Source organism: Mixophyes fleayi, chromosome 2 (genome assembly GCF_038048845.1).
Source record: "Mixophyes fleayi isolate aMixFle1 chromosome 2, aMixFle1.hap1, whole genome shotgun sequence".
Taxonomy (NCBI): domain Eukaryota; kingdom Metazoa; phylum Chordata; class Amphibia; order Anura; family Limnodynastidae; genus Mixophyes; species Mixophyes fleayi.
In genome coordinates, this window is record NC_134403.1 from 291142446 (window position 1) to 291166903 (window position 24458).

At 49.0% G+C, this 24458-nt stretch overlaps 1 protein-coding gene across 4 annotated transcripts in view; it reads right to left on the reverse strand.

The window, feature by feature from the left end:
* KDM6A (lysine demethylase 6A) overlaps positions 1–24458 on the reverse strand; it is a 113673-nt gene that overhangs the window by 67618 nt on the left and 21597 nt on the right. For 3 of the 4 annotated variants that reach the window (XM_075196381.1, XM_075196382.1, XM_075196380.1), the window contains exons 1-3: positions 21677–21749; positions 3506–3564; positions 2922–3042 (exon numbers count right to left, since the gene is read on the reverse strand). In XM_075196381.1, coding sequence (XP_075052482.1) covers positions 2922–2960 — 39 coding nt within the window. In that variant the 5' untranslated portion in view covers positions 2961–3042; positions 3506–3564; positions 21677–21749. Of the gene's footprint in view, positions 1–2921; positions 3043–3505; positions 3565–21676; positions 21750–24458 lie in introns of those variants that run through there. The other variant, XM_075196383.1, reaches the window with a different exon arrangement.

Consider the following 24458-nt stretch of genomic DNA (forward strand, 5'->3'; position numbering starts at 1 on the left):
TTACCCAAAGAAAACGGCCCTTGAACCTCTCTCCACAACTACCGCCAGATTGCTCAGCTCACCTCCACGCTCCTAAACCAGCTTGTCTACAACCGCCTCACTAGCTTCCTCTTATCTACTCCCTCCTCAATCAGCTTCAATCTGGCATTCACTCCTCATACTCCACTGAAACCTCCAGTAGCAAGGTCCTAAACAACCTTCTCACTGCCAAGTCTAAGGGTCATTTGTCCTACCCAATTCATCTGGACTTCTCTGCAGTTTTCAACACCCTGGACCACACTCTCACCTTGGACACTCTCCACTATGTGACACCATCCTCTCCTGGTTTACTCTTCCTACCTTTCCAACCACTCTTTCTCCACCTCAAACCGTAACTGCAATTCTCCTCTACCTGTCGGCGTCTCTCAAGCGTCCCATTCATTGCCCCCTTCTTTTCGTACACTCCATCCCTTGGTGAACTCACTGGCTCCCTTCAGCTTCCTATACAACCTCTACAACCCTTCTCAACCCCCTACCCCTACTTTTCCAATCACACACTTTCTCCAGCTCTCCACTCAGCCAATAACGGTCAACCCCCTCCCACACCCAGACTATCTGCTAGTCTCCAAAGCTTCAAACGCACCCCTCCTCCATTACTGCCTCCCACAAATACTTCTAATTCATACACTTACTTCTTACTTCCCTCCACACCCACTCATTGTCACTCTCTTTTTGTCTGCCCCTTTCCACAAGCTCTCACAGACAAGGCCCTCTTTCCTCGTGTTTTCCTGTCTACACTATATGCTCCACTGGCACACCAATATCAGGCACCTTCATGTTGATCTCTTAAGTCTATGCCTACAGTGTTTCTGGTCCTGCAGCTTCCATGCTCCTGGGCACTATCCTGCTTCACGCTGATATGCTCTCTCTTTTGTCTCCAAGTCTGCTCTGAACACCCCTCTGCACTAGGCAATTTGTTACTGTATGTTCATTGTGCAATTTGTGGCGTTTTATTTTACCCCATTGTACTGCACTGTGGACCCTTTGTGACGTCTTAAAAATAGTTCATAATAATAGTAATAATAGTAAAGTGCTGCCACTGGTTCGGGAGACATCATCACTCAATTTAGCCACACAGGTGGATGGCCAAATCAGGAGATCTGGCTTACAAACCCAATGCAAACGCACAAGCCTAACTATGGTTATCTTCAGACTGCATTTTCGGTCATGCCAGATATCATATAAGCTAAGATGGCATCTGTTATTTTCAACCCCCGCTCGCTGGCCAAGAGGTACAGCGCCAACGTTTGTAATGAAAAGACACCAGTACTCTTAATATAGTCTCTTAGATTTCAGATTCCTAGAATTTTAGTCCAGAGATACAGATTACACAGGTGTGAAAAACTTTTTCACCACAATAAGAAGGACCTGTCCTGAAGAAGACACTATAAAAAAAAAATAATTTGTGGCTCCATAATTTGTAACAAATTCTTGCACATTTTATCCAATCCCGGATTATAGAACGCTAAATATTATTTTCATTTATCTAGTCGACAGGAAAATGTGTTCTATCCTTGTGGTTTAGCTCCACCTAGATCTATTCACTGTTGAATTAATGTGCTGTGCCCAGGTCACTGTTGGCGAGTGTCCATTTTACTTTTTATTCTGTATGCAGACTTAAGAAACTTTATTGTTTATATTGTCTAAGAACTCCCACCCCCCCCCCCCCCCCCCCCCCCAATTGTAATGCTTGGGATTTGTGGCTACTCTTTAGTGTGACATTAATTACATTCTAATTTTTGTAAAGTGGGTACATTTGTCAGTCTGTGTATTTTCATAATTGAATGACAATCTGACTGAACACATGTACATAAGTATACTCCATTAGGAGAAATGTTGCAGTGCATTAACTTTAAAATGATGCTTTGTTCATAAATGAAAGTAATTTGTGAATCATTAGAGAAACTTACAAAAACAGATTTTTACATGTACAATTATCTACTGGAAAGCTCCAACTTCATATTTTGATACTAGCATTTAGTTTAAAAATATATACATTCATGTAGTTTTACCTTTAAAAGAACTGCTGCACTGTTCTGCATTAATCTAGTTATCTTGACCTAAAGCAACTAAATTAACAACTTTAACCCAAAGGAATATACATTTATATGGCTTTTGAAAATCAATAGGGCATCATTTTATATCACCCAATCAATTCTACAATCATTTTAAAGCTGCACTACAACCTAGGACAAAATTTCCCTAACATGCCCCGTAGCCACTGCCCCAGAGGGACACAGTGCAGCGTTTTCCCCAGAAAATTTTGCTAGCGGGGGGGCATTAAGAAGCAGCCGGGTGGGGGCAGTTGTAATACTTCAAATCACAAACCGCAATTCCCTGGTTTTTATGAGAGACATCACAGGAAAAACAGCTATATTGAGGAAACTGTTGGAAAATATTTTCCTAGATGGCAGTTCAGCTTTAAATCAGAGCGGAAATTGGTCAGGAAAATAAAACATTTCCTCAAAAGCACTTCAATCAGCAGACACATTGCATCACTCTATAACAAAGTACACCTAGTGACATGATATTATACAGAGAATCATCTTTCCCCTTGCTTTAAATGTATTTCCTGATTTTTCTCAATAGGAACAGACTAATCACTTTTTCTTCTATTGCTATCAACATACAGGAAAACAAGGAAAACAAAGGAAGACTGAAAAGGAATAACAGAAGTTCTAGGAGAAAATATAAGAAAACAATCATGTAAACATTTACTTGTGTTTCCATAGTTGAGCTACTAATGTGCACATTTACGGTGAGCAATTCTGGATGATGTAGTAGAAGAAAAACAAAAGTCAATCATTATACAAGGAAACTCATGGTTGCTACTATACTATTGAATCATTGAACAAAATAAATTAAGAGCAAGTTATTATTACCTTTAGACTTAACTCATAGTCAGTGTTCACTTTGAACATAAGTCCAAGTCGTAAATGGATTTCCTTGGCGCGACAAAAGCCGGGATCGACATAAAGCACTTCCTGAAATGCTCGAATTGCCCTAGAAGGAGGAAAAAAGACAAAAAAGCATGACGACAGGCCATACAAGAGAGTTTCACTCAAAGTAACATCACGTGACAGCGAAGAAAATGTCTAGAAAAAGGTCTCAAAGCCATTAATGGCCCCACTGAGCACTCCAAAAAACAAACACATTACATTTAGTGCAACCAGTACAGATGAGGATCTTCTGGACATTGCTATCAGACCACAGTAAGCAATCCTATTCACCAATTTGTATCACAAGAGAAATTATCAGCTGTGCCAGTTTGCTGAGACTATGCGCTAGTTCAAGGGTAATGTACTGAAAGGCTGCCTATGAAATCAGAACTTCTGATCACAAAACCCACTTGTATATCTATTTTTTTTTTTAAAGAGTTCCTTCCATGCATTGACTTCGCTTTTGTCTAATACAGAACATAGAAAATGACACCATTTCATAATTTAAATCTTGACAAAATACCTACCAGTGAAATGCATTGTAATAAAAGTAGACCAATCCAAGGCCATAAAGAAAGGCAGCATTCTGCAAAACAAGAACAGATGCAAAATTAGGTGTCTGTAGCATACTAAGATTTACTGGCAAAATGAAAGAATGCAAAATAGACTTGAGGATTGCCTCATAAAATGCAATTTGTTCAAATTAAAGAAGGGTTCCAACTTATTCTGTCAGTTTTCACTGAAATTTCGTGGAACCAAATACTGCATGCTGAAACAGTCTTTCCAGAGGCTCGTTTTTCACAAATCATTTAAGTACACCACTTTAAAAAAGGAAATGAAGGGTTTGTGAACAATCTTACTGAGAATGGCTTCTTGTTGGTTCATGTGGGTCTATTTCAAACATTACTAAAAATAAGAGATAACCCACAATGAAGCACTCAATTGCAGCGCTCCCCCTTTTTGTCATGCCCACTTAAAATAGTTAAAAACAGAAGCTATAGTGAGGGTGTTATTAGGAGGGTGGAGATAGTATTTCCATATTTCAATGCGCTCTTATAAAGAGAAAGTACCTTGTGATCAACAAGGGGGGGTATTATAAAGCCTGAGAACTGTCCTTCAAATAGACCAGAAACTCGATTAATTTTTCACCCTGTGTTAATACCTCATTCCAAGCAGTTGTTTCAAGTTTGCAAGCAGCAAAATGAAACAAAAAACTATCAACAACATCAACAATGGGAAATCAATCTGTAAACAATGTAATTATTTATAGGCTTACAAAAAGCATTTTTTTTGCAAAAGCAAATAATATATATATATACACACACACACGAATATATTGTGAAAAAGATTGGAATAAAGTAAATTTAATTGGAGACAGTGTGTTGTACATATGAAAACATCAAGATCTTGTTCATTCTATTGAATCAGTGATGTCCTGCCCAGAGAGTATACAAAGCATGTACATTTAAGAACAGAGCATGTGCAGGTCAACGGGTGCACAGACCCATACACCCGCAACCGGGAAGGGATTCAATCACTAGTGTAAGACACCTTAGGATTAAAAATGCACCGGGGAAAAAAGGTATATATCTTTTATTTGACATTGACAGAGCAACATGTTAGAAACCATGAAATATTTTTATTAATAACAAAAAATATGAATCAAAACGAAACAAAGAAATAACATCCAACCCAAGTGCTCTTTCTACTTCATCCATAAGCTGTGACAGATGTTGCCCATGTGATATAGGACGAGAGGACCCAAATATTTGGAATCTTCTTCATACTGTAATTCAACTCTGGTAATCAAGATGCATTATTGCCTTTTCAGCTGAAGAGCTCATGTGTCTATTTTACACTGATCTCAAAATATAATACTGAAAATCAGATTTTGAAGTGTGCGCACTCCAGCTAACAATGGTAAATCAAATTGAATTCAACTCTAAATCAGTAAATTCCGGGGATATTAGGTACATTTACAAACACTGCATGTTCAACTGACTCAAGCATATAATTAAAATGATTGCTTTAACCCATTTCCTGCTGAACGGACCAGTAATGCAGACCAATGTATTACTGACTAACTGGCAGCATGTAATGCCTACATAATATATATCAAAAACAAACATGTACAGAAAATGATAGCAAATTTGCCTAATTTAGGCTGTAAACAATTGTTTAGAAGGGATGGTGATACAGCGCTCCCTACAATTGTGGAATGTGGACACTGCAGCCTCGTGCGACCGGAGGGGAAAGGGGGAAGGGGTAGGTTAAAGGGTGGCTCAACCCTTGGATACAGTAGTAATAATTGCTAGTCCCTGGGCGCATAAACAATGATACCATGTAAAATAGACAGTTTATTTGATAATAGAGTTGCAACTCTCATATAAAGCTGTACATAAACACACATAAAGCAGTGGTGCAAAAACCTTAATGTGGTATGTCAATAACAGCACATTGTATACAACAAGCATACATAGCAAGCATAGGTGGGCAATAAAAAGAGCAATTTGCATAAATGATGTTAGTAAACCAGCAGGTAGCCGATCGGGCTAATCGTAAGTGCAACAAGTGCTGGGGTTCCCAGCCCACAAGTCCATCACGCACCTTTAAATAATTGCAAACAATGTCCAACTGTGGATTTCATAAATCCGTTCCTCCTGGGTGAGGATATGAAACAAATGGTATAATGCAGACAGTTGAATATCCACAAATAGGTAATGGATCAGTCCTGAAACAAATCCTGGTTCAAGAGTGGCAATAAATGGCAGACAGGTCCATCGGGTGAGCCCAATTGTGGAGACTGGTTAAAGGACTTACCCTTAGTGAAGCGGAATTCAGTTCACATAGTTGTGGTTAATCCAGAACCTGAAGCGCTTCCTTGTGTTTTGGGCCCGTTGCCGTGGGGATGTTCTCACGTCCTGCTGCCTGGCGGAAGTGTCCGTCTCTGAATGGATGGTATTGCGCATGCGACTGTAGTGCCGCCGCTCGTAGCGGTGGGTTTGAATATGGTTATTCACAGCAAATCTGCAAAGAACTGTGCTATGTGTAGATGTGTGGATTTAATCCAACGCGTTTCATCTTGGGGCTTCCTCAGGGATTGTAAAAAGGGGGACCATTGGTTAGCTTTAAATAGGCGCCCATACTCCGGGTAGGCTGCTGATATGAAAACACGGGAAAGGAATGACCTATGTCCCATCTTTGACAGACAGGCCCGAAACCGGAAGTGCGGCACTTGGAGCGCAGGCTTGCATTCCAGGACACAGGAAGAGAGGGTGAGCTCACTGAATCTAGCCACCGTTGGCAGTGCAGCGCTTTCCGGAGAGAGAGAGTCCCTATCCCTAGCCCCGGAGAGAAAGAGTCCCCATCCCTAGCCCCGGAGGGCTTTACAGACTCACGAACCCAGATACCTGTTTTTTAGACTTATCCAGAGGTAATTTTTATTCTTCCATTTATTTTACTGGAATTGTGATTTTTTTACTGGCTTACATCATCACTTGCCCCTTTTTTATTTATTTATTTTTCATCTTTTTGCTATTGGAATTATTTTTTCTGTTGTTCTTTACATTTTCTTAGAGCAGCGCTGTTATCCCTACACTTTTTCTATTCTTTGACAGACAGATGCCTCATCCAATGGGGGGGATCATAGTGAATAGATTTGTTTCTCCTCTTACATTTAGCCAGCTGTTTGTAGTTAGATCTTCAACATTATGTATTGGTAGTTGCCTTATTAAAGGGCTAAGGTTACGTTTGGTAGACTGGTAATAAACCATAAATAAAGACAAAGACAAAATGTGTCCATACTTGTGCTTCTCCAATGTCCTTATGCAAGAGCGCATAAGGACATTGGACTTCCTTTAATGGAATCAAATTATTTATGATACATGTTTTTACATGTCTATACATCTTCTCTGGGGACAATATTAACATGGCTGCAATTCTGCAAGAGAAGCACAAGTATGGACACATTTTGTCTTTGTCTTTATTTATGGTTTATTACCAGTCTACCAAACGTAACTTTAGCCCTTTAATAAGGCAACTACCAATACATAATGTTGAAGATCTAACTACAAACAGCTAGCTAAATGTAAGAGGAGAAACAAATCTATTCACTATAATCCCCCCCAACACACCCCCCCCACACCCACCCCCCTACCCACACACCCCCCCACACACACACACCCCTCTACACACACACACACACACCCCTCCATACACCCTCCCCTACACACACACACACTCCCCTCTACATATACACACACACACTCCCCTCTACATATACACACACACACTCCCCTCTACATATACACACACACACTCCCCTCTACACATACACACACACACCCCCCTCTACACACACACACCCCCTCTACATATATACACACACACACACCCCCCCCTCCTACATACACACACACACACACACACCCCCCCTCCTACATACACACACACACACACACCCCCCCTACATACACACACACACACCCCCCCCCTACATACACACACACACCCCCCCTACATACACACACACCCCCCCTACATACACACACCCCCTCCCTACATACACACACCCCCTCCCTACATACACACACCCCCTCCCTACATACACACACCCCCTCCCTACATACACACACCCCCTCCCTACATACACACACACCCCCTCCCTACATACACACACACCCCCTCCCTACATACACACACCCCCCCCCTACATACACACACCCCCCCCTACATACACACACCCCCCCCCTACATACACACACCCCCCCCTACATACACACACACCCCCCCCCCCTACATACACACACACACCCCCCCCCTACATACACACACACACACACCCCCTACATACACACACACACACACACACCCCCCCTACATACACACACACACACACACACCCCCCCTACATACACACACACACACCCCCCCTACATGCACACACACACACCCCCCCTACATGCACACACACACACCCCCCCTACACACACCCCCCCTACACACACCCCCCCTACACACACACACACACACACACACCCTACACACACACACACACACACACCCCCCCTACATACACACACACACACACACACACCCCCTACATACACACACACACCCCCCCTACATACACACACACACCCCCCCTACATACACACACACACCCCCCCTACATACACACACACACCCCCCCTACATACACACACATACCCCCCTACATACACACACACATACCCCCCTACATACACACACACACACCCCCTACATACACACACCCCCTACACACACACACACACCCTGCATACACACACACCCCCCCTACATACACACACACACCCCCCCTACATACACCCACACACCCCCTACACACACACCCACACACCCCCTACACACACACCCACACACCCCCTACACACACACCCACACACCCCCTACACACACACCCACACACCCCCTACACACACACACCCCCTACACACACACCCACACACCCCCTACACACACACCCACACACCCCCTCTACATACACACACACACACACCCCCTACATACACACACACACACCCCCTACATACACACACACACACACACCCCCTACATACACACACACACACACACACACACACACACACACACCCTACATACACACACACACACACACCCTACATACACACACACACACACCCCCTACATACACACACACACACACACCCTACATACACACACACACACCCCCTCCCTACATACACACACACACACCCCCCCCCCTACATACACACCCCCCCCTACATACACACACCCCCCCCTACATACACCCCCCCCCTACATACACACACCCCCCTCTACATACATACCCCCCTCTACATACATACACACCCCCCTCTACATACATACACACCCCCCTCCCTCCTACATACACACCCCCCTCCCTCCTACATACACACCCCCCTCCCTCCTACATACACACACACCCCCCTCCCTCCTACATACACACACACCCCTCCCTCCTACATACACACACACACCCCTCCCTCCTACATACACACACACACCCCTCCCTCCTACATACACACACACACCCCTCCCTCCTACATACACACACACACCCCTCCCTCCTACATACACACACACACACCCCTCCCTCCTACATACACACACACCCCCCTCCCTCCTACATACACACACCCCCCTACATCCACACACACCCCTACATCCACACACACACCCCCTACATATACACACACACCCCCTACATATACACACACACACACCCCCTACATACACACACACACACACCCCCCCCTACATACACACACCCCCCCTACATACACACACACACCCCCCCTACATACACACACCCCCTACATACACACACACACACCCCCCCTACATACACACACACACACACACCCCCTACACACACACACACCCCCTACACACACACACACACACCCCCTACACATACACACCCCCCCCCCTACATACACACACACACCCCCCCCCTACATACACACACACCCCCCCTACATACACACACACACACACCCTACATACACACACAAACACCCCCCTACATACACACACACACCCCCCTACATACACACACACACACACCCCCTACATACACACACACACACCCCCTACATACACACACACACCCCCTACATACACACACACACACCCCCTACATACACACACACACACCCCCTACATACACACACACACCCCCTACATACACACACACACCCCCTACATACACACACACACCCCCCCTACATACACACACACACCCCCCCTACATACACACACACACACCCCCCCTACATACACACACACACACACACCCTACATACACACACACCCCCCCCCTACATACACACACACCCCCCCTACATACACACACACACCCCCCTACATACACACACCCCCCTACATACACACACACACCCCCTACATACACACTACACACACCCCCTACATACACACACACACACACCCCCTACATACACACACACACACACACACCCCCTACATACACACACACACACACACACCCCCTACATACACACACACACACACACACACACCCCCTACATACACACACACACACATACACACCCCCCCCTACATACACACACAACCCCCCTACATACACACACACCCCCCCTACATACACACACACCCCCCCTACATACACACACACACCCCCCTACATACACACACACCCCCCCTACATACACACACACACCCCCCCTACATACACACACACACCCCCCCTACATACACACACACCCCCCCCTACATACACACACACACACCCCCTACATACACACACACACACCCCCTACATACACACACACACACCCCCTACATACACACACACACACCCCCTACAAACACACACACACCCCCCTACATACACACCCCCCCCCCCTACATACACACACACACCCCCCCCTACATACACACACACCCCCCCCTACATACACACACACACCCCCCCCTACATACACACACACACACCCCCCCCTACATACACACACACACACCCCCCCTACATACACACACACCCCCCCTACATACACACACACACACACCCCCCCTACATACACACACACACACACCCCCCCTACATACACACACACACCCCCCCTACATACACACACACCCCTACATACACACACACCCCTACATACATACACACACACACACACCCTACATACACACACACACACCCTACATACACACACACCCCCCTACATACACACACACACCCCCTACATACACACACACACCCCCTACATACACACACACACCCCCCTACATACACACACCCCCCCCATACATACACACACCCCCCCTACACACACACACACACACACACCCCTACACACACACACCCCCTACATACACACACACACACCCCCTACATACACACACACACACCCCCTACATACACACACACCCCCTACATACACACCCCCTACATACACACACCCTACATACATACACACACACACACCCCCTACATACACACACACACCCCCTACATACACACACACACCCCCTACATACACACACACACCCCCTACATACACACACACACCCCCTACATACACACACACCCCCTACATACACACACACCCCCTACATACACACACACACCCCCTACATACACACACACACACACACCCTACATACACACCCCCCCTACATACACACACCCCCCCTACATACACACCCCCCCTACATACACACACACCCCCTACATACACACACCCCCCCTACATACACACACCCCCCTACATACACACACACCCCCCCCCTACATACACACACACACCCCCCCCTACATACACACACACACCCCCTACATACACACACACACCCCCCCTACATACACACACACACACACACACCCTACATACACACACAAACACCCCCCTACATACACACACACACACCCCCCTACATACACACACACACACACCCCTACATACACACACACACACCCCTACATACACACACACACACACACCCCCTACATACACACACACCCCCTACATACACACACACACACACCCCCTACATACACACACACACACACCCCCTACATACACACACACACACACCCCCTACATACACACACCCCCCCTACATACACACACACACCCCCTACATACACACACACACCCCCCCTACATACACACTCACACACACCCCCTACATATACACACACACACACACACACACACCCCCCCCCTACATACACACACACCCCCCCCCTACATACACACACACCCCCCCTACATACACACACACCCCCCTACATACACACACACACCCCTACATACACACACACACACCCCCTACATACACACACACACCCCCTACATACACACACACACCCCCTACATACACACACACACCCCCTACATACACACACACACCCACACACACACCCCCCTACATACACACACACACACACACCCCCTACATACACACACACACACATACACACCCCCTACATACACACACACACACATACACACCCCCCCTACATACACACACACCCCCCCTACATACACACACACACCCCCTACATACACACACACCCCCCCTACATACACACACACACACCCCCCCTACATACACACACACCCCCCCTACATACACACACACACCCCCCCTACATACACACACACACCCCCCCTACATACACACACACCCCCCCCCCTACATACACACACACACACACACCCTACATACACACACACACACCCCCCTACATACACACACACACACCCCCTACAAACACACACACCCCCCTACATACACACACCCCCCCCCTACATACACACACACACCCCCCCCTACATACACACACACACCCCCCTACATACACACACACACCCCCCCCTACATACACACACACACCCCCCCCTACATACACACACACACACCCCCCCTACATACACACACACCCCCCCTACATACACACACACACACACCCCCCCTACATACACACACACACACACCCCCCCTACATACACACACACACACACCCCCCCCTACATACACACACACACACACCCCCCCTACATACACACACACACCCCCCCTACATACACACACACCCCTACATACATACACACACACACACACCCTACATACACACACACACACACCCTACATACACCCACACACCCCCTACATACACACACACCCCCTACATACACACACACACCCCCTACATACACACACACACCCCCCTACATACACACACACACCCCCCTACATACACACACCCCCCCCATACATACACACACCCCCCCATACATACACACACCCCCCTACACACACACACCCCCCTACACACACACACACACCCCCCTACACACACACACACCCCTACATACACACACACACACCCCCTACATACACACACACACACCCCCTACATACACACACACCCCCTACATACACACACCCTACATACACACACACACACCCCCTACATACACACACACACCCCCTACATACACACACACACCCCCTACATACACACACACACCCCCTACATACACACACACACACCCCCTACATACACACACACCCCCTACATACACACACACACACACCCTACATACACACCCCCCCTACATACACACACCCCCCCCTACATACACACACCCCCCCCTACATACACACACCCCCCTCCCTCCTACATACATACACACCCCCCTCCCTCCTACATACATACACACCCCCCTCCCTCCTACATACACACCCCTCCCTCCTACATACACACACACACCCCTCCCTCCTACATACACACACACACCCCTCCCTCCTACATACACACACACACCCCTCCCTCCTACATACACACACACACCCCTCCCTCCTACATACACACACACACACACCCCTCCCTCCTACATACACACACACACCCCTCCCTCCTACATACACACACACACACACACACCCCTCCCTCCTACATACACACACACACACACACACCCCTCCCTCCTACATACACACACACACACCCCTCCCTCCTACATACACACACACACACCCCTCCCTCCTACATACACACACACACACCCCTCCCTCCTACATACACACACACACACCCCTCCCTCCTACATACACACACACACACCCCTCCCTCCTACATACACACACACACACCCCTCCCTCCTACATACACACCCCTCCCCCCTACATACACACACACACACACCCCCCCTACATACACACACACACACACCCCCCCTACATACACACACACACACCCCCCCCTACACACACACACACCCCCCCCTACATACACACACACCCCCCCTACACACACACACACCCCCCCTACACACACACACACACACACCCCCCCTACATACACACACACACACACCCCCCCTACATACACACACACACACCCCCCTACATACACACACACACCCACCCCCCCTACATACACACACACACCCCCCCCACATACACACACACCCCCCCCACATACACACACACCCCCCCTACATACACACACACCCCCCCTACATACACACACACCCCCCCTACATACACACACCCCCCCCTACACACACACCCCCCCTACATACACACACACCCCCTCCATACACACACACACACCCCCTCCATACACACACACACACCCCCTCCATACACACACACACACCCCCTCCATACACACACACACACCCCCTCCATACACACACACACACCCCCTACACACACACACACACCCCCTACACACACACACACACCCCCTACACACACACCCCCCCTACACACACACCCCCCCCTACACACACACCCCTACACACACACACCCCCCCCACACACACACACCCCCCCACACACACACACCCCCCCACACACACACACCCCCCCCACACACACACACCCCCCCCTACATACACACACACACCCCCCTACACACACACACACACCCCCCTACACACACACACACACCCCCCCTACACACACACACCCCCCCTACACACACACACCCCCCTACACACACACACCCCCCTACATACACACACACACACCCCCCTACATACACACACACACACCCCCTACATACACACACACACACAACCCCCTACATACACACACACACCCCTACATACACACACACACCCCTACATACACACACACACACCCCCCTCCATACACACACACACCCCCTCCATACACACACACACACCCCCTCCATACACACACACACCCCCTCCATACACACACACACCCCCTTCATACACACACACACCCCCTCCATACACACACACACCCCCTCCATACACACACCCCCCCTACACACACACCCCCTACACACGCACCCCCCCTACATACACACACACACCCCCCCTACATACACACACACCCCCCCCCCTACACACACACACCCCCCTACACACACACCCCCCCTACATACACACACACCCCCTACATATACACACACACACCCCCTCCATACACACACACACCCCCCCTACACACACACCCCCCCTACATACACACACACACACACACACACCCCCCCTACATACACACACACACACCCCTACACACACACACACACCCCTACACACACACACACACCCCCCCCCTACATACACACACACACCCCCCTACATACACACACACCCCCCTACATACACACACACCCCCCTACATACACACACACACCCCCCTACATACACACACACACCCCCCTACATACACACACACACACCCCCTACATACACACACACACCCCCCTACATACACACACACCCCCTCCATACACACACACACACCCCCCTCCATACACACACACACCCCCTCCATACACACACACACCCCCTCCATACACACACACACACACCCTCCATACACACACACCCCCCTACACACACACACACACACCCCTACACACACACCCCCCTACACACACACCCCCCCTACAAACACACACACACCCCCCCCCTACATACACACACACACCCCCCTACATACACACACACACCCCCCCCTACACACACACACACACCCCCCCTACACACACACGCCCCCCCTACATACACACACGCCCCCCCTACATACACACACACACCCCCCCCATACACACACCCCCCCCTACACACACACACCCCCCTACACACGCACCCCCCCCTACATACACACACACCCCCCCCTACATACACACACACCCCCCCCTACACACACACACACCCCCCCCTACACACACACACCCCCCCCTACACACACACCCCCCCTACATACACACACACCCCCTACATATACACACACACACACACCCCCTCCATACACACACACACCCCTACACACACACACCCCCCCTACATACACACACACACCCCCCTACACACACACCCCCCCCCCCCTACATACACACACACACCCCCCTACATACACACACCCCCCTACATACACACACACACACCCCCTACATACACACACACACCCCCCCTACATACACACACACACCCCCCTACATACACACACACACACCCCCTACATACACACACACACACCCCCCTACATACACACACACCCCCCTCCATACACACACACACCCCCCTCCATACACACACACACCCCCTCCATACACACACACACACCCTCCATACACACACACCCCCCTACACACACACACACACACCCCTACACACACACCCCCCTACACACACACCCCCCCTACATACACACACACACCCCCCCCCCTACATACACACACACACCCCCCCCTACACACACACACACACCCCCCCTACACACACACGCCCCCCCTACATACACACACGCCCCCCCTACATACACACACGCCCCCCCTACATACACACACACACCCCCCCCATACACACACCCCCCCCTACACACACACACCCCTACACACGCACCCCCCCCTACATACACACACACCCCCCCCTACATACACACACACCCCCCCCTACACACACACACACCCCCCCCTACACACACACACCCCCCCCTACACACACACCCCCCCTACATACACACACACCCCCTACATATACACACACACACACACCCCCTCCATACACACACACACCCCTACACACACACACCCCCCCCTACATACACACACACACCCCCCTACACACACACACACACCCCCCTACACACACACACCCCCCCCCCTACATACACACACACCCCTACATACACACACACACCCCCCTACATACACACACACACCCCCCTACATACACACACACACCCCCCTACATACACACACACACCCCCCTACATACACACACACACACCCCCTACATACACACACACACACCCCCCTACATACACACACACACACCCCCCTACATACACACACACACACCCCCCTACATACACACACACACACCCCCCTACATACACACACACACCCCCCTACATACACACACACACCCCCTCCATACACACACACACCCCCTCCATACACACACACACCCCCTCCATACACACACACACCCCCTCCATACACACACACACCCCCTCCATACACACACACACCCCCTCCCCTACACACACACACCCCCTCCCCTACACACACACACCCCCCTACACACACACCCCCCCTACATACACACACACCCCCTACATATACACACACACACCCCCTCCATACACACACACACCCCCCCTACACACACACCCCCCCTACATACACACACACACACACCCCCCCCCTACATACACACACACACACCCCTACACACACACACACACCCCTACACACACACACACACCCCCCCCCCTACATACACACACACACCCCCCTACATACACACACACCCCCCTACATACACACACACACCCCCCTACATACACACACACACCCCCCTACATACACACACACACACCCCCTACATACACACACACACACCCCCCTACATACACACACACCCCCCTCCATACACACACACACCCCCTCCATACACACACACACCCCCTCCATACACACACACACACCCTCCATACACACACACCCCCCTACACACACACACACACACCCCTACACACACACCCCCCTACACACACACCCCCCCTACATCCACACACACACCCCCCCCCCCTACATACACACACACACCCCCCTACATACACACACACAAACCCCCCCCTACACACACACACACACCCCCCCTACACACACACGCCCCCCCTACATACACACACGCCCCCCCTACATACACACACACACCCCCCCCATACACACACCCCCCCCTACACACACACACACCCCCCCCTACACACACACACACCCCCCTACACACACACCCCCCCTACATACACACACACCCCCTACATATACACACACACACACACCCCCTCCATACACACACACACCCCTACACACACACACCCCCCCCTACATACACACACACACCCCCCTACACACACACACCCCCCCCCCTACATACACACACACACCCCCCTACATACACACACACCCCTACATACACACACACACCCCCCTACATACACACACACACACCCCCTACATACACACACACACCCCCCTACATACACACACACACACCCCCTACATACACACACACCCCCCTACATACACACACACACACACCCCCCTACATACACACACACCCCCCCCCCCCCTACATACACACACACCCTCCATACACACACACACCCCCTCCATACACACACACACCCCCTCCATACACACACACACCCCCTACACACACACACACACCCTCCATACACACACACCCCCCCTACACACACACACACACACCCCTACACACACACCCCCCCTCCATACACACACACACCCCCTCCATACACACACACCCCCCCTCCATACACACACACCCCCCCCTACACACACACACACACACCCCTACACACACACCCCCCTACACACACACCCCCCCTACATACACACACACACCCCCCCCTACATACACATACACACCCCCCCCTACATACACACACACACCCCCCCCTACATACACACACACCCCCCCCCCACACATACACACACACCCCCCCCCCACACATACACACACCCCCCCCCACACATACACACACCCCCCCCCCACACATACACACACCCCCCCCCACACATACACACACCCCCCCCCACACATACACACACCCCCCCCCCACACATACACACACACACACCCCCCCCACACATACACACACACACACCCCCCCTACATACACATACACACCCCCCCCTACATACACATACACACCCCCCCCTACATACACATACACACCCCCCCCTACATACACACACACCCCCCCCCCTACATACACACACACCCCCCCCTACATACACACACACCCCCCCCTACATACACACACACACACCCCCCCTACATACACATACACACCCCCCCCTACATACACATACACACCCCCCCCTACATACACATACACACCCCCCCCTACATACACATACACACACACACCCCCCCCCCCTACATACACACACACACACCCCCCCCTACATACACACACACACCCCCCCTACATACACACACACACCCCCCCTACATACACACACACACCCCCCCTACATACACACACACACCCCTACATACACACACACACACCCCCCCACATACACCCCCCCCCCCACATACACACACACACACACACCCCCACATACACACCCCCCCCCCACATACACACACACCCCCCCCACATACACACACACACACACCCCCCCCCACATACACACACCCCCCCCCCACATACACCCCCCCCACATACACACACACACCCCCCCCCACATACACACACACACCCCCCCCACATACACACACACACCCCCCCCCACATACACACACACACCCCCCCCCACATACACACACACCCCCCCCACATACACACACCCCCCCACATACACACACCCCCCCCACATACACACACACACACACCCCCCACATACACACACACACACCCCCCCCACATACACACACACACCCCCCCCCACATACACCCCCCCCCACATACACACACACCCCCCCACATACACACACACCCCCCCACATACACACACGCACCCCCCCCACATACACACACACACACCCCCCCCACATACACACACCCCCCCCACATACACACACACACCCCCCCCCACATACATACACCCCCCCCACATACACACACACCCCCCCCACATACACACACCCCCCCCCCCACATACACACACACCCCCCCCACATACACACACACACCCCCCCCCCACATACACACACACACCCCCCCCCACATACACACACACCCCCCCCCCACATACACACACACCCCCCCCCCCACATACACACACACCCCCCCCCCACATACACACACACACACCCCCCCCTACATACACACACACACCCCCCCTACATACACACACACACCCCCCCTACATACACCCCCCCCCCACATACACACACACCCCCCCACATACACACACACACACCCCCCCCACATACACACACACACACCCCCCCCACATACACACACACACCCCCCCCCACATACACCCCCCCCCACATACACACACACCCCCCCACATACACACACACCCCCCCACATACACACACGCACCCCCCCCACATACACACACACACACCCCCCCCACATACACACACACACACCCCCCCCACATACACACACACACACCCCCCCCACATACACACACACACACACCCCCCCACATACACACACACACACACCCCCCCCACATACACACACACCCCCCCCCCACATACACACACCCCCCCCCCCACATACACACACACCCCCCCCCCACATACACACACACCCCCCCCCCACATACACACCCCCCCCCCCCACATACACACCCCCCCCCCCACATACACACCCCCCCCCCCCACATACACACCCCCCCCCCCCACATACACACCCCCCCCCCCCACATACACACCCCCCCCCCCCACATACACACACCCCCCCCCCACATACACACACCCCCCCCCCACATACACACCCCCCCCCCCCCACATACACACCCCACCCCCCCCACATACACACACCCCCCCCACATACACACACCCCCCCCCCACATACACACACCCCCCCCCCACATACACACACCCCCCCCCCCACATACACACACCCCCCCCCCCACATACACACACCCCCCCCCCCACATACACACACCCCCCCCCCCCACATACACACACCCCCCCCCCCACATACACACACACCCCTACATACATACACACACCCCTACATACATACACACACCCCTACATACATACACACACCCCTACATACATACACCCCTACATACATACACACACCCCTACATACATACACACACCCCTACATACATACACACACCCCTACATACATAGACATACACACAAAAGGAATACTATTGCCAGACACCCAAAACTGGATCTCCAAAGTCCAGCACCAAGAACGATTTAAAAAGAATAAAAGTACCAGGATTCAAATATTTTAATAGCAATAAAGATCGCATCACTCAGTGTACAATTAAGGTAGTTGCTCATTGTATACAAATAGAAAGTGATAAACCCAATATCATTGACCGCAACCAAATGAGGATCATGCATTCCACCTGCAGTCCCACAATGCTCATCAAACACCGTTTCCCAGTCATGTGATTCAGTGAAATGTGGGCCTACTCAGAGCTTTATATAGCATAACACTAGTCACGCGATCATAGACTTAACAGCATCTGTATAAGTATATACTTATGTGAGTATTATAACCAGTTTGTTTGCATGGCCAACATAAACCTGATGCAACTGCTATTGATGCAGAGCTGGATGCATTGTGCGATGTGTACGTCTCCGCTTTTTAGAGCTTTGTCTTTGGACACATGTATGGCTAACTCGGCATCAACCCCATAGTATGGTAATGCCTCAAAAATCCCCCCTTCACTTAGCTCCTGTGCTTTAGAATGTATTACTTCCACTGTATGTCACCCTCTTCACAACACCACATTCATTACGACAATCATTTTGGTGCTGGATCACCTTAAATACATTTGGAGACACTCGTGAAGCACAAAATGTAACATTTTCGCAATAAAGCGTCCTTTCAGTTTTAATATTAAAGGAAGCATTTCATTCATGTGCAGCCATGCTTTCGGACTGAATTAAAATAAACCTTAAAGTCGTACTCACCTTCCAGTAGTCTGATTGTAAACCGTAGTACCTCTGGTATGCAGATAATGCTGGGGCAACAAAACAAAAGACAAACAAACCATGAAACAAGCATGTCTGCCAAAGGATTACATAGTTACAAAACAAAGCTATTTTCAAATATAAAAAATTTATAACGAGTTTACAATTTTTATAAAATGCCTAAGATTGTTTTACCCATTGTGTTCAGATGGGAAAATTAGTAGTGAAGCCAATTTCATTCATTTAAATGAATTAAATCCAACCTTAAATAATAAAAAAAAAGTTGGACTATGGAATATGACATGACTTAAAACTACAACTCTATATTAAAAAGGACAAAATAAACAAATTCAAGGCAAAAAAAATATACTTTTTTTTTTTTAAATAAACTTTTACATTTGCAGAGTTAAATACATTTTTGTACAATCCTTTGTTTTTGAATTTTAAACAAACCCCCTTTATTTTTCTTCAGCAACTTCACAGAAGTGATCACAGGTCTACTGGAAAGCCTTTTTACAGAATTTTTCTCTCTGGTTTCTTTTGTCATGCACCATGGGGTCCAACATTATTGCACAACTGTCTCTTCAAATGCAATGACCCCTCACTGAATGTCTACAGTATTCATATTCATATGACAATTATTGTTTTCCCAAGTATACAGTACTATTCATGTCTGGCATACAGTATATATGCTCAGGTTTAGTCTGTATGCCAGAATACACACTACAGGTTTTCAACCAATTATTGAGCCAATCACACAAAAAACGACGTTCGGTCCAATATCGCATAAATGTGTTTGCTCCCACAATCATTTTTTACCACGCCAAAGCACATCATATTGACTGGTTTGATTTTAGAAACGGTCTAAAAATCACTATCAACGACATCGGGCAAATGTTTAAGTGTGTATGCACTGGCGACCAGCAGTGTAGGCAGGTCTCTATAGTGTGTGCAGAGTCACGATCTTTTCAGCAGATGGTTATAACAGATGGAGTATAGATCTGAAGGTAAATCATGTAGGTGCGTGCACATAAATCTGCATGATTAGCGGGACTTTCAGTTGTTGGTAAAATCGTTACAGAAATTGCATCTATGTCATTTTCTGTAATGTGTACCCAGCTTAAGTAAAGGAAACAAGTGTCCATATGATCTGCCATACATTTACAGGTTATATTGAATATGTAGTTCCACAATAGCTGGAGTACATGCTGCAGACTACAAAAGTGGTACCAGGACACACCCTGTCAACACTTCCTATTGGAAAATCAGGTCACATTTGGACTTGATGCAAGTAGCCAACTATATGACTAAATTGGTTGTATTTTCAGGTAGATTTTATATGTAGTGCCAGAGCAAGATCTTTCATGTTTAGTCTATTCAACCTAAGTTTACCCAACCAGCAGGTTAGCACAAAATATTTATTTTACAATGTGCATTTATGTAAGTCATGAATCATATATAGAATAGAAATAACCCCTTCTACTTTGAATCCCAGTTTAATTTATTTATTTTTTTCCCAAAAAAGTTTTATCTATAATTTGTAGTTTGTTGTAAGGGGTGACCCTACATGGTATAGCTGGGTTGCTATTTCAATGTTATTTGGTGGTCTTGCACAGTTTTTAAAAAAACGAAGAAAAAAAATAAGTCACATTTTGCTGTCCTTTTATCAGTAAGAACATATTTGTTTCAAACAATGGAAAGTAATGACTTGAAATTCAATATATAACGTAACTTGCAAGTGCCATTTACCTGACAATTTTTTCAAAGCATTAAATGGATAGTGTAGAGATATAGTCCTATCTACAGACAGCTGAGCAGAAAATATCTATAGTACGCTGGTTAGCATAAAACATAGTGAACAAACTAGGTGAAATCGTGGCTCAGTCATAATCCTGTGGTTGATATGATCTTTTTGATCCTTGTATACCCATGAGTACAAAGCATTGTAAAAAGTATATGCTGATGTGAATCCCATTCAAGGCATGCGCTACAGTACAGACAACGGAACTTTTACATCTACACTTGGGATTGAGAGACGGGAGAAGTTTCAGCGTACATACAAGATTCCCAGGAGCGGGGTAAGTGATCCTTCTCATACCAGCTTCTTTGGAGCCAGCCTCTTCCTTTTAGCTGCCAACGATATAAAGCCATACAGATGGATTTATTTCTGGAAGTCATCATTCCATCGTTTTTTTTTTTATCCCCTTTTTCTTCATGCATGAAGTGTATACTGGACTAGCTTTGGAATTAGGCTTTCTTTATGAGACTAGGGATTTGTATCCCATATTACAGACAGTTTTCACTTCTACTGTAGTGTCCTTCAGCCTATTATTAGGACACACAGAGGGAGATATTACGGACTAACCTTTATTATTGTTGTCTTTTTACAGTGCCCATATGTTCTCTATATTGCTAATATGTGCCTGTAATATATGTTATTCAGACCACTGAAAGGAGCATATTTATGCATACACCACTTATGTATCATTTTGCACTATCCATTTTATATGGTCTCTGCTACTGCCGTTGCAGGTCAAGTTTGAATATATATTCATTATTACTTTGTTGATCCGTCTTTCTTCACATTTGCTTGGCACTGTACACCTAGGTGCCTGGGGACTCCATAGACTGTCTTTGGTGTGTACCCTCAACTCCTTGCCTAGATGGAGGCAGGCTTTCCACAGCAGCCTATGTATTGAGTAACTGGCTGTTTGGAAACCAAATTAAACAGTTTCTGAATACAGCATTGAAAGCAGAGGCTTGTTCCTGTGGCAACAAAAAA